Source organism: Limulus polyphemus, unplaced genomic scaffold (genome assembly GCF_000517525.1).
Source record: "Limulus polyphemus unplaced genomic scaffold, Limulus_polyphemus-2.1.2 Scaffold2275, whole genome shotgun sequence".
NCBI lineage: Eukaryota > Metazoa > Arthropoda > Merostomata > Xiphosura > Limulidae > Limulus > Limulus polyphemus.
Window position 1 is genome coordinate 132,497 of NW_013667885.1, and position 14,745 is coordinate 147,241.

Genomic DNA, 14,745 nt, shown 5'->3' on the forward strand with positions numbered 1-14,745 from the left:
TATTATGTTAAAATCATAAATAATATTCAACGTTAAACTGGTACACAGTTAAAAACATTTTATTTAGGCCATAGATAGGCCAGTTCAACGTTGAATATTATTTATGATTTTAACATAATAGATGACAGAAAAAAGAAACTTTATGATACGTATCGTTATAATGAATCCTTTAGGATTCTATGTAAGAAAATTAAACAAGAAATTCAACTTATTTTTTTACGTTATGTTCAATCTGTGATACACTGTTTTGATAACACAGGCCTGCGAATTTAAGCTTCATAATAGTTGTTTTGTGGCCCGGCATGGCCAGGTGGTTAAGGCACTCGACTCGCAATCTGAGGGTCGCGGGTTCGAATCCCCGTCACACCAAACATGCTCACCCTTTCAGCCGTGGGGGCGTTATAATGTGACGGTCAATCCCACCATTCGTTGGTAAAAGAGTAGCCCAAGAGTTGGCGGTGGGTGGTGATGACTAGCTGCCTTCCCTCTAGTCTTACACTGCTAAATTAGGGACGGCTAGCGCAGATAGCCCTCGTGTAGCTTTGCGCGAAATTCAATAGCAAACAAACGATAGTGGTTTTGGTTTTAATAACGGATTTTCCATAATTCAGCTACGCAGATTTCGAAAATAATATTCATTCTTATTCTATCGCTTGAGGATTTTTTACAAATCGGGAAGAAAAAAACTCTTACTTAGATTAAATTATTCTTTCGTTTACCATAGTGAACATTTTTTATTTTCATGTTTGTTAACAAAAATACAAATAAACTGAAGAAAAGGGAAGAACATTAATGTCAAGCGAATATACATCCTCATTCTTCCTGATTTTTAAAATGAAATCTACGTCTTTTAGTCTCAAATCTACGTGTTGTGGTCTTTCTTTTATGTATCGCGTTATGACGTTTTGTGAAAAATCTGTACGCAATGGAGAAAAATGGATATCATTTTCGGATTCAGCGTAGAGGAATTACCGTAGAACATGTAAACATTTCTAGACAATAAAACCATCGCAGGCCTGTGTAATCTGTGTAGCATTGATACACTGAACCATATTATCATCTAAATATTACCAATCTGTCATCAGATCACTTAATCAATAAAAAAAAAGTTAGGCCCCATATACATTCAAGACGTGTTCTGAGATACTGTAAATACCTTAATGTAGAATTGAGCTATTTCTAGTGGACAGCGGTTAGTCTTCGGGTTTACAATGCTAAAATCAGGGATTCGATTCCCTTCGGTGTACACAGCAGATAGCCCAATGTGGCTTTGCTATAACAAAATACACACGCACGCTATTTCTAATAATATAGCTCCCGGTGGGACGTCGGTAATTTAACAGACTTAAAACGCTAGAATCCAGGGTTCGATTCCCTTCGGTGTACACAGCAGATAGCCCAATGTGGCTTTGCTATAACAAAACACACACGCACGCTATTTCTAATAATATAGCTCCCGGTGGGACGTCGGTAATTTAACAGACTTAAAACGCTAGAATCCAGGGTTCGATTCCCCACGGTAGACACAGCAGATAGCCCAATGTGGCTTTGCTCTAAAAACAAACAACCAATGAATTAATAATATATTTTATGAGATGTGGAAAATTACTAAACTTACGTCAATTTACGAATCTGGTAATAAAATGTATCATTAACAATTATAGACCACTTGAAATATTGGCATGTCCTGCCAAAATATTGGGGCGAATATTATATGATCAAGGTAAATAACTTGCTCTTCTCGATGTGATCAAAATATAGTTTCTATTTACATACCGTTTACCAAAGCAAGGTATAACTTGACGCTGTTCAACCTCCCAGTTAAACACAGCTGTTAAAAGAACTAAAAAAAAAACACTTTAACTTGTATTAGGAAACAAAACAGCTGAGTCCTCCATTCTCGAGCACGTCATCAGCCTATGGATCGATGATAGAGAATGTCACACAATGGAGACATATGTTTCTTTTGGTGATTTAAACTGGTATTGTTCGATTTCGCCGGACTCGTTTGGTCGCGGTATAGATTGTATCTTACATTTCAATGCCCTTCCCTTTGTTGTCTGTAAAATTGAGTAATGGTGAGCTTTTGAAATTATTTTGTTGTGAAAAATGGGATGGTTTAAGCTTGAAGGGATGTTGTCATTGGTTCTTGAAATAGACAGAACGGCGCATTTTTAAGAAGATCAATTTCGCCTGCCTTAAGAATTGGCAGCTTTCCAGTTCTTAATTTTTAGGTTATGTTTTTAGTAATACATTTATAGGCTATACAATATTAAATGAGTTCATACTGTGAGATCCGTCTGATCTTGTTTCAAGACAATTCTGGTAGAGGCTAATTCCTAGATTGACACAATGGTTTCATTGAAGATAAAGTAAATTAGATCATTTCTTTTCAAAGATTTACTTTCATTCTATCATGATGTTGAAAACCATGGAGCAAATACAGAGATATCTAAATTACTTACATATTAATTCCAACGCAACATACACGACAGAACTGTAACTTGTGGACAAACGTAGAGTTCCGTTAGATCTGTGTTTTTAAAAGTAGTATAGCACATTGAGTTTAACATGGGTAAAAACAGAATAGCTTTGACTCACGTTGTGCCTTTTGCTTATATACAGACATTTTTTAATATAAGAGAAATGGAATAATAATGGATAAGCTACAGACTGTTAAACTTTTCCGCTACACAACCAGGGGATGTATTAGTTGATACATTTTGATCATTGGCGTATAACAACCAAGATTTATCTAACCATCAGGTATATTTAGCCTGAGAAGTGAAGCAGGTTTTTCACTCGAAGGCCTTCATACATTTTATAAAGTAGTTTAAGTACCAGTCTGCATGCAGTTTTACTTATCACTAAACTATTAATTTCTTCATTTGAATCTACTTAAAAGATAATTTAAATAATATATTCTATCATAGAGGCAAATGAGCACATGGAGTGGGAAAGTGCGTTGGTTTAGTTTATTCGTGAATGTTTTGCGTTGAATTTCTATTTCAGTTATTTATTAATTTTTCTTATAAATGGAGTATAAGCATTTTATTATAAATTCCTAGTAATTATAAAGTTTGCTAGTCAAATTAGCCTCCTATAAACTTTCAAAATTTAGAGATGAAACTTACAGAATAGCTGATTATCTGCTGTATTTCGTAAACGAGTTAATCCAAGCAAACAATTACATCGCTAATTTTGTGAATGAGCTAATTAAAACAGATAATTACATTTCTGTATTCGTGAATGAGCAAATCAAAGCAGATGATTATATTGTCGTATTTGTGAATGAGCTAATCAAAATATATAACTAAATTTCTGTATTCGTGAATGTATTAATCAAAGCAGATAATTACATTGCTGTATTCGTGAATGAAACAATCAAAGCAAGTAATTACATTGTTGTATTTTTTAATGAGCTAATCAAAACAGATAACTACATTGTTGTATTCGTGAATGAAATAATCAAAGCAGATAATTACATTGTTGTATTCGTGAATGAGTTAATCAAAGCAAGTAATAACATTGTTGTATTTTCGAATGAGTTAATCAAAGCAGGTAATTACATTGTTGTATTTAGGAATGAGCTAATCAAAACAGATAACCACATTGCTGTATTCGTGAATGAGGTAATCAAAGGAGATAATTTCATTGTTGTATTCGTGAATGAGCTAATCAAAACAGATAACCACATTGCTGTATTCGTGAATGTATTAATCAAAGCAGATAATTACATTGTTGTATTCGTGAATGAGTTAATCAAAGCAAGTAATTACATTTTTGTATTTTTGAAAACAGATAACCACATTGCTGTATTCGTGAATGAGCTAATCAAAGCAGATAATTACATTGTTGTATTTGTGAATGAGCTAATCAAAGCAGATAATTACATTGTTGTATTCGTGAATGAGTTAATCAAAGCAGATAATTACATTGTTGTATTCGTGAATGAGTTAATCAAAGCAGGTAATTGCATTTCTGTATTCGTGAATGAAATAATCAAAGCTAATAATTACATTGTTGTATTCGTGAATGAGTTAATCAAAGCAGGTAATTGCATTTTTGTATTCGTGAATGAAATAATCAAAGCTAATAATTACATTGCCGTATTCATGAATGAGCTAATCAAAACAAAATACCCTTGTGTGTGGTTCATGACCTGTTTTACTTAGCTCGCATGAAGGATCATGAACAGTATTTTCATTTTATCAGCTAACACTTTATTCTGTGAAAACCTACTTTAAAACTCCATTTAAGTCGTTCTACGAGCTAACGATTTAATGTTTTAAATGATTTAAGCTCCATTTAAATTATTCCATAAGCTACTGGTCGTGAGGCTTCGTTTGAATGAGTCCCTCAGTCAACAATTTAGTTTGTGAAATTGCTGGTAATACATTTAAATTTAATTTATTAGCCAACAGTGAAACTGTACTACGCATAATTATATAATTCTATCAACTAACAGCTAAGTTCGTAATTTGCTTAAAGATAATTTAAATGATTCTTTCAGAGAACTGGTTAGTTTGTTAACAAAACCGAAATGTTTGTTGTCATAGTTTTCCCCAAGATCACAACTAGCATAGCTATCAATGTGAACGTCATCTTTCCTTACCATACAACGTACCTTGATGAAAAAGTCGTGCATAATACACTACTACATCGTATAGTTAGCTGGTGATTAGTCGTTAAGTTCATTGTGTTATAACCGTATGAAGAGCGTGTTCGCGCATTCTAACTCACATATACGTAACTATGTTGTAAAGACATGTTCGGTAAATGTCTCAAATAGTTTCCATGGAAAGAAAACTATCATCGATCTAACTGAAACTACAACAACACATAGATACCTAGATCGTTTAGTTACGTGTACAAGGCCTGCACGCTACATTTTCAAAAACCTATATTATCTACTATACTCCTTTTTTTTTACATACTGGAAAAGGGGATCGTTATTTTAACCTATATAAGCGATGAAAAGTTAGGTTGTTTTTTTACATACTGAAAAAGGGGATCGTTATTCTAAACTAAATAAACGATGAAAAGTTAGGTTGTTTTTTTTACATACTGAAAAAGGGGATCGTTATTCTAACCTAAATAAGCGATGAAAAGTTAGGTTGTTTTTTTACCTACTGAAAAAGGGGATCGTTATTCTAACCTAATAAGCGATTAAAAATTAGGTTGCTGGTAATATGTCTCTGCTTTGGCAATCAAGCTGAAAGACGAAAATACTGTCTTCTTTTAAACATTACAAACATTATTATATTGAACTATGCATTTGAAAATTTTTTTTATAATTTTAAAAGTGTTCGAGTTTCCTTTTTGACGAAGCTGGATGAATGCTTTTTTTCACAGATATAGTTGCTGTTTATGGTAAAGCGTTACAGTACTTTTCTAGGTGGATATTTCATTATATAGGTAATGGAATGAAGAAGCTATTATTTGTCATAACCTTATTCTACCAGAAGTTTTTAACACATTAGACTTTCGATAGGAATATCAGTCATTTATTTCATACAGTTTAATGGAGATAGCGTAATTTATATTGTAATGTAAGTAGTAATAGAAACTGCGGTTGATAGGTATTTCTGATAGATGTTTGTTGAGTTTTCTATAAATATAAGTTAGTGAGAAAAAAAAAGACTAATGATCTGTGTTGCTGATCACCAAAACACAAAAATATTTTTATACAGAATGGTTTAAAATGTGTTTTAATGTGGGATTCACAGTATATACAATATATATATACGTATAGTAAACATTGTTATGTAGTATTAAAAGCATTAATTACGTATAACAAAAAGCTTTGGTACTCATTATTTCACTTTATGTTTTGGGGTACATTATTTCATTTTATGTTTTGGGGCACATTATTTCACTTTATGTTTTGGGGCACATTATTACACTTTATGTTTTGGGGCACATTATTTCACTTTATGTTTTGGGGTACATTATTTCACTTTATGTTTTGGGGCACATTATTTCACTTTATGTTTTGGGGCACATTATTTCACTTTATGTTTTGGGGCGCATTATTTCACTTTTTTGGGGCACATTATTTCACTTTATTTTTTGGGGTACATTATTTTACTTTATGTTTTGGGGTACATTATTTTTACATAAGAAACCAAAAATGTGGATGAATGATTATGAATTCTCCCATAACACAGGTTCACAAGTTTATAAATGACCCCCGCTAGCACAGTCTGCGGACTTATACTGCTCGAAACCGGGTTTCGATACCCGTGGTGAGCAGAGCACAGATAGCCCTTTGTGTAGCCTTGTGCTTAAAAACAAACAACAACAACGGTTTATAAATAATGCGCTACCTAACGAAGAAAATACTAAACAGTGATAACTTTAAAATTAGCTTTACAAATTACAATATTATTGATAGAAGGAATGAAAAGAACGAATATTCAAAATACCTTTAAATATGCTATTCGAAGCTTGTAGAGGTAAAATCGTACAGGTGCACGGACACTAATCGGTATCCATATTGAGAAAAACACAGATACTGAATAAAGGATTTTCGAAAGTTTGACTGGTGTAAAAAATTAGCGAAACAGTCACGGAACATCTTGTTGTTTATATATATAAATTCCGTTCCTATTCAAGTTCAAGGAATAATTAGTGTTTTTGTTTTATTTATACAGATGATTGTAAAATCATTAATATAATAAGATTCAGTGTCTGTGTGTTCTAAACCGCTGGTTGCACCGAATTTTAAGTGGTACCAAACAATTAGTCTCAGGCCCTGAAATTTCGTGAAAACACTTTCTTGGCATTGATTTACATTAGAGCACACAAATAAGTAGGCCTGCTAATTACCCTTTGTCACTTGGTTAAAAATATTAAACTTGCCCTGTAAATCTGGGCCCTTGGCCCATTGATTTGCTTTAGCATTTTCGTTTCACAAGAGCCATCGCTCATCAGAGTGGAAATGAAACTTTATGGGTTGGATATGATCTGCTTTTTCCTCGATCAGTCACTAATGTTGGCAATCATAGTATTTTTTACTGGTAGATGTATTATCTTGCGATTGTTACCATTGATGAACTGTGATGATAAACGTTTGAACAATTAGTCTAAGAAACATTCTTTGATAACAACACTTATGCTCGACAGACTCGTACATCACGCCCTTCCATTGCTCTTATGCCCTTGTCTTGCAGATTAGTCTGCGTTTATGTAAACCAAACAATCACCTGATACATTACATAATCAATCTGTTTTGCTTATGAAGATAAGTAGATTAATAAAGTGTTCTACAGACGTGCGTCTTCATAAATTGGACAGTCACTGCATATGCGTGATTTTAGTGGATAAAGCTGTGTAGACCTTTTATTTGCACATACATCATAGGTGCAGTAAATATTAGTAAGTAAATTGATATCGTACATGCATGTATATTACAATGACAGCGAATATTGTACTTTAAAAGTTTTTTATTTATTTATATATACACACTAACCATATTGAGAGTGAATATCGTTGTGTGAATGTTGTTTTATTTATCTATATATGTTAAAAGTGAAGATCGTTGTGTAAACATTCATTTATATATTCATATATATATACATGTATATTGAGCCACCGAGTCCTAATGGTTAGTCTGCCGGCAGTTAAATCAGAAGGTCCAAGGTTCGAGAGATGAAATGCTACTGAACACTCTCCTCATATTCGGCTTTAGAAATGTAGTAACTATAATAAGAATCTCTATTCGGTTAACAGTAGCCGCGTAGACATGGGATGCTGGTGTCTGGTTGCCCTCCCTCTTTTCTGGAGTTTTAAGTAGGATATCTCCCCATCCAGGCTTACGAAGCTAAAAATACCCGTGATGGGCAAACCACAACTAGTCATTCTGTAGCTTTATGCTTAACAACAACCAGAGATGGCCACGTGTGAGTCTTTGGGGCCTCTGATCTAGACGTTTAACCCATGTGATGCATGACGTACCGCTAGGTTTAAAATACCAAATGCTTGTATATCACAGTAACAGAGAGAATTGTTGTGTGAACGTTCCTTTTTTGTATATATATATATATATGTATGTATATATTTACAACGACAGTGAATATACTTCTTCCTTATGTTTTTACGCATTATGGTTATTTAAAACAGACGACGAGATGTTGAACTTATTTTTGGGTCTTTTGCAGTTCTAAACTCTTGTGCACTATAGAAACTGTAATCAATGTTGGATGACTTGTAGTTTGTATTAAAGCCTCCACTTTACTAATACTAACCTACAACGTATGTCCTCTAATCATTTAAATATTTTCTTTGTTGCTCATACATCAGAGGAATACAAGATGTTCGTCACAGATAGTTGTTCTTATGTGCACGGTCGAGCTTGTCTCGAGAGGACTGACTTTTTAAGTTGTATATCTGTGTATGATGCTTGGTACGAGGAATACTCTTGTTGGCTTGTTATCACCCCTTTAGATGCACTTGAAACTTTCTGTAGCAGCGGGAGACACGTACTAATCAGTCTAGAAAACAAGCAACATCACGTTTTATGAGCTGCTAAAATAATGAATGCAGAGTTTCTTCTTTTTTTTTTACAGAACTCAAGAATTGTTTATTCGTTTATCCTTGTTGTGTCTACACATCTCGGAGAATCATGATAAACTGAATAAACGATTCCAAAGAAAACACCAGAGATCTGAAATCCCATAAGAGCAGATCTTGAGACCAGACAAAACATTTATTTGACAATAAGACTCCTATCAACAATTTCGTGCAGATGCTAATATTTTCACAAAATATCCAAATCGAGGCTCTATCAAAAGTACTCGTGGTTCTCATACCTAAAGCGCTAAAACCCTTTGAAAATTGTATTTACTATGAAATTTGTGATTCTTTTTGTGGCAATTGAACTACGAAAGTTTAAATGCATCATTTTATAATTTCGTGTATTGCATAGTTCATAACATATATATATATATGTAGTTAAAAAATAATACTGAATATTTTCTTTAGCATATCAATTTCTAAAATTAACGAAAAAGCAACAAAGGAAAAATGAAACAAAAACACAGGTATGTAATATCCCTGCTAAAATTTTATAAATATATAAAAAATATATTCTTTACTTCAAGGCTGTACGTTGGGTTTCATTTACAAATTTCGAGTCCCACAGCAGGGTCAGTATTTCGAATAATTTTTCATTATTTTCATAATTTCATGAAATACATCCAAGTATGTGTAAATGTATTTTAGCAAATTATACAGATAAGCAACCAGTACGAAACCATTTGAGAAACTTGAAAGGATAAGACGATCTAGAATACTGCAGTTTACACAACTAACAGACAAATATTTTCGAATTTGGTTCTTTCAAAGGGTCAAGTAACAGATGCATTCAGAGTTATTCAGGAACCAAATAGAACTTAGCTGGAAACAATGCCTTAAAATTAGTATTTTTTAAATAACATATAAACGTATTAGAAAGCTAGCTTATAAAACTCGAAGTTCTTGATAATTTTTAATCATATTCTGATGTGTAATCTTTTATTGAGTATAGGTTAGTTACCTTTAACATTTTGTGTCCTACGTTTTGTTGCATCTAGGTTCTATACTTTAACCATCTTGTGCCCTACCTTTTGTTATGTCTAGGTTCTATACTTTAACCATCTTGTGCCCTACATTTTGTTGTGTTTATGTTCTATACTTTAACCATCTTGTGTCCTATCTTTTGTTATGTCTAGGTTCTATACTTTAACCATCTTGTGTCCTACCTTTTGTTGTGTTTAGGTTCTATACTTTAACCATCTTGTGTCCTACTTTTTGTTGTGTCTAGGTTCTATACTTTAACCATTTTGTGTCCTACTTTTGTTGCATCTAGGTTCTATACTTTAACCATCTTGTGCCCTACCTTTTGTTATGTCTAGGTTTCTATACTTTAACCATCTTGTGTTCTACCTTTTGTTGCGTCTAGGTTCTATACTTTAACCATCTTGTGTCCTACTTTTTGTTGTGTCTAGGTTCTATACTTTAACCATCTTGTTGCCTACTTCTTGTTGTGTCTAGGTTCTTACTTTAACCATCTTGTGTCCTACCTTTTTTGTGTCTAGGTTCTATACTTTAACCATCTTGTGTCCTACCTTTTGTTATGTCTAGGTTCTATACTTTAACCATCTTGTTTTCTACCTTTTGTTGCGTCTAGGTTCTATACTTTAACCACCTTGTGTCCTACTTTTTGTTGTGTCTAGGTTCTATAGTTTAACCATCTTGTGCACTACTTTTTCTTGCGTGTTGGTTATTTACCTTTACCGTTTTGTGTCCTACCTTTTGTTGCGTCTAGGTTTTGCACACTAATCATTTTTCCTATCTTTTGTTGTGTCTAGGTTCTATACTTTAACTATCTTGTGTCCTACCTTTTGTGGAGTGTACGTTATTTTCTTAAACATTATTTGTCCGTGTTGAGGTGTTTAAGATTGTCAAAGAAATTGCTAATGTTGATGGATTATAATTTTTTTTCGTACTTGACGGTGAGAATGGTAAGACTACAGGACATAAGTGTAAATTTTGGTAGGAATCATTTTCAGCTAAGACAGCTTTATTTTTGTAACAGTTGAGCGCTCTAACCACCTGGCCATGCCGGGCCATCTTCCTGTAACATACTGTTCTATATCATCTGCTTGTGTATTTTCTATTGTTGCATATTGTCGTTCGTTTCGTCATCTAGAGTATGATGTACTTTTACATATAGATTCTTCAATCTTATTACTTTAATATTATTGTCTAATGATACGTATATGTCACTAGTTTCTACCACATGCTGACACATAGTATGGGATTACATGTACTGTTTCATACTTATCTTTTAATATTGACATACGGTCTTATTTGGTATATAGCTGTTTGGTTCCTACAAGCTACTGACACGTTAACTACAGTTGCATATACATATTTTTCTTAATATTTATGAACGTATTGTTTACTGTAATATGCAGACAATTCATTGTAACTACCTGGATCTGCTGTCACTGGTAGGTGCTCTAATTTTATCCATTAATTTATAGACTACCCTCACCTTTAAAATGAGCTTTTATAAAATAACTTTTTTTTTGGAATGACTGCCAACCATTTCCAAAAACTTAAGAAAAGTAAGAACACCTGTTCAGAATAGAGTATTTAAATATCTAAACCAAACTGTTCTAATAAAAATAAGTTTATTTTAGTAAAACAGTTTTTAAATTAGTTTTTAAGTATACTCAATTTATATAATAAAGTATTTTTTAAAGTGCTACTCAGTGGCTCAATCGCTTAACAACAAACAAACACAAAATTTTCCTACGGTTCCTTGGAAGAGTATTCACTTTCCTAAAAAGATTCCATATTTGTTGCAGTCTGAGCTTACAATTATGATACTTTCAAAGTACACGTTACATTTCGAAGCTACACAATCTACTCCAAACGAAAGCTAAAAAATGTTGATATTATGAAAGTAAGTTATAATTTCAAAGAAAATTAGAATATTCTCAATTGAATAATATTCACCTCCTTTGCTACGTCAACCATAAATCAGTTCAGATGCGAAAGATTAGTTTGAAAGGTCACAAAATTAGTGTAATAGTCTCTGTCTGTGGGACAAAGTGGTAGAGAAGCACAGATCAGAAGAAGGTTACAAGAAGACGCTGATTATATCCTTGAGTATTGTGAAGTCCATCATTAAGAAGGGCAATGTGCTTCATACCACCCAGTCACTAGCCAGATCAGGCAGCCTTTCCAAACTAAACAGCCGGACAAGCAGGAAACTGGTTAGGGATGCCACTGTAAAACCAACAGTGATTTTGAATGATTTGCAAAGTTTCGTGTCTGAGATGGGAGTCAGTGTTGATACATCGACAATATCCCATTCCCTATACAAAGTTGGCCTGTATGGGCAAGTGACAAGAAAGAAGCCATTACGGAAAAGAATTGTCTTAAGTCTCGTAAGGTGTTTGAAACAAAGCATGTAAATGATGCTACAGACAAGTAGCAGAAAACTGTATAGTCAGGCGAGATAACAATTGAGCTTTTTTGATCTAAATTCAAAGTATTAAGTCTGGTGCAAGCCCAACACACCTGATCACCCAATCAACACTATTCCGACTGTCAAGCATGGTGGTGGCAGCATCATGTTATGGGGATGCTTCTCATCAGCAGGGACTTGGAACATTGTCAGGATTGAAGGGAAGATGGATGGTGCAGAGTACAGAAGAATCCTAGAGGAAAACCTCCTTGAGTCAGCCAAGAATCTAAAGCTGGTATGAAAATTCACATTTCAGCAGGACAGTGACCCGAAGCAGAAGGCTAAAGCCACATTAGAGTGCTTTCAAAAGAATAAAGTGAGTATCCTTAAGTAGCCTAGTCAAAGTCCTGACTTGAATCCAGTATAAAATTTATGGCGAGACTTGAAGATTACAGTCTATCAACTATCCCCAACGAACTTGTCAGATTTGGAGCAATTTTGCAAGGAAGAATGGGCAAAAATTGCACCATCCCATTGTGCAAAGCTGGTAGACACCTATCGAAAAAGACTCACGGCTGTAATTGCTATCAAAGGTGCTTCCACCAATATTGACTTACAGGGCTGAATACTTTGTGCTATCAGCAAATTTCAGTTAATATACTTTATTTGCATGTTTTACTGACATTCAACTTCCTTCACACATAACAGTGTTAAGTTTGATCATCAGAGTGTTGAATAAAAACAAGTTCATTAAAAATACTGTTTGTATTTCATCAAAATATGACATTATTGGTAGGGGTGAATAGTTTTGCAAGGCACTGCAAGTGTCTACCAGTGTTTGGTTTTAATTTTTTTTTACAGAAATGTCTGTTTTTCTTGTTTAAAATCATTAGTTTAAATAACTCATCTTCTTTTTTGGAGAAGTAATAATATTTTAAATGTACTTTTTTTCTTCACTAGAATAGTGTCATTGCTATCAACAGCAGTTTTTATGTGTCTGAATATTTTAAATACCAATTTCAATTTAATTTTCTAGATGAATGCTAAAATTTTAAATAATAATTTTTCTGTTTCAGATTGTTGTCAAAGTTTTAAATAATGGCGTTTGATTTTTAGATAAATGTTTTAAATAACTGTAATTATTTTCTGTTTGTTTAGATTCATGCAAGTGTTTGAAAAACTAATACTTTTATGTAACAGTTGCCCTATTTGATATTTTGTAACTATTACCAAACCAATTTTAGTACAGAATGTAAGAAATACGTCTAATAGACATGTAGCTGAGTTGAATGAACTATATGCAATGAACATTGGTTATTAATTTAGAATATTAGAATCGTTTATAACAGTATGCCCATATAATTTAAATCTTATATATCGATCATTAGAGCTTTGATTCAATTAACATCCCCCATAATGCATGTAGGAATATAATCATTGGTTATTATTACGTTTTGAAACAGAGCCTTGTATCTTTTAATGTATTGCGAATAGTATTACTTGAAATCCAAGCCTTTATTACATAATATAAAATATCAGAAAATAAGAAAGTAAAACATAACTGTTCGTAACTTTTGCTTTTATGTTACCAACATGATATCGTATTACTACATTTTAACTTTTGTTCTATTGTTTACTGTTATTAATGATATATGTAAATAAAAACAAAACGTGTTGCACCCACTTTCCATAAAAAATGGGTTCGATGATAAATTATTTATAATTAATCTCCTGTGTTTTGGCCATAGATTTATCCAAGGACGAGCTAATCCAGACAGAAAGAAAACGGTTGATGTCACTGTCTAAGAATGGTGATTATTGGTTGTTTGTGCAGTCCACATCTCCATCTTTTGGCCAAAGTAGAGAAAAAAACATCACTACCCAACTGGGCCAGACCGTCTATTTACACTGTATTGTCAATAACATCGGAGACAAAGCGGTAAACTCTACGACGATGATTTTACAAAATGAAGATTATTGTTAATGTTAAAAACTTTCACATTTAGTTCTATGTAATAAGATTATATCAGCTAGTTTGTAATACAAACAAGTTTTTCATAACTCTTAGATGTAACCAATCATCATTAAATACCGTGTTATATAGACCATAAAGTTAATAACAACTTTGATAAACGAATTCTGAAAATGTTATTTAATTTAGTAGATTTTTCTCAACTTACGTTGATGCTTTTAAACTCTTGTTATCTGGTATATCTCGAATGAACTCGGTCATTAAACACTTTGTTCCTAACCGATTCGTTCTTTTCTAACGCATATCTTACGAAATGTTAGGAATAATTACAGAAAATGTAACAAAACAACAACTTGTGACAGATATTACTGGACAAGCTAGAATACTGAGTTACCGAGATTTGCTTTCTATTCTTACTGGTGTTTCGCACCCTGCAAAATTATAAACAGGTGTATAATGTATAAACTAAAAATTGAGCAACTAATTGACAAAACCAACAGCTAAAGAGAATTATTCATTAAACACGTACGAATACGTAAACAATTTTAATATACACGTAATTAGCATAAGGCCATTTAAGGCATTTTACTTCACTATATCTTCGATATTAGAAGGAAACGTGTTGCAGGTATTATCATAGATTACATATGAAAGGAACGTAGTTATAATATTACAGTGTTAATAGTCTGAATAATTTTGTTTATATATACACTGAGTGGTCATAAGTAAATATACACTTAATTTTTTGTTATTTAACTGATTTATGCTAACTAATTTGTGTTCTACAGAGCACTATACAAATGAAAATGGT

At 33.0% G+C, this 14,745-nt stretch overlaps 1 protein-coding gene across 1 annotated transcript in view; it reads left to right on the forward strand.

Annotated features, from left to right (window-relative positions):
• LOC106466492 (zwei Ig domain protein zig-8-like) overlaps positions 1–14,745 on the forward strand; it is a 137,685-nt gene that overhangs the window by 80,484 nt on the left and 42,456 nt on the right. The window contains exon 2 of the mRNA XM_022394511.1: positions 13,711–13,901. Coding sequence (XP_022250219.1) covers positions 13,711–13,901 — 191 coding nt within the window. The remainder of the gene's footprint in view (positions 1–13,710; positions 13,902–14,745) is intronic.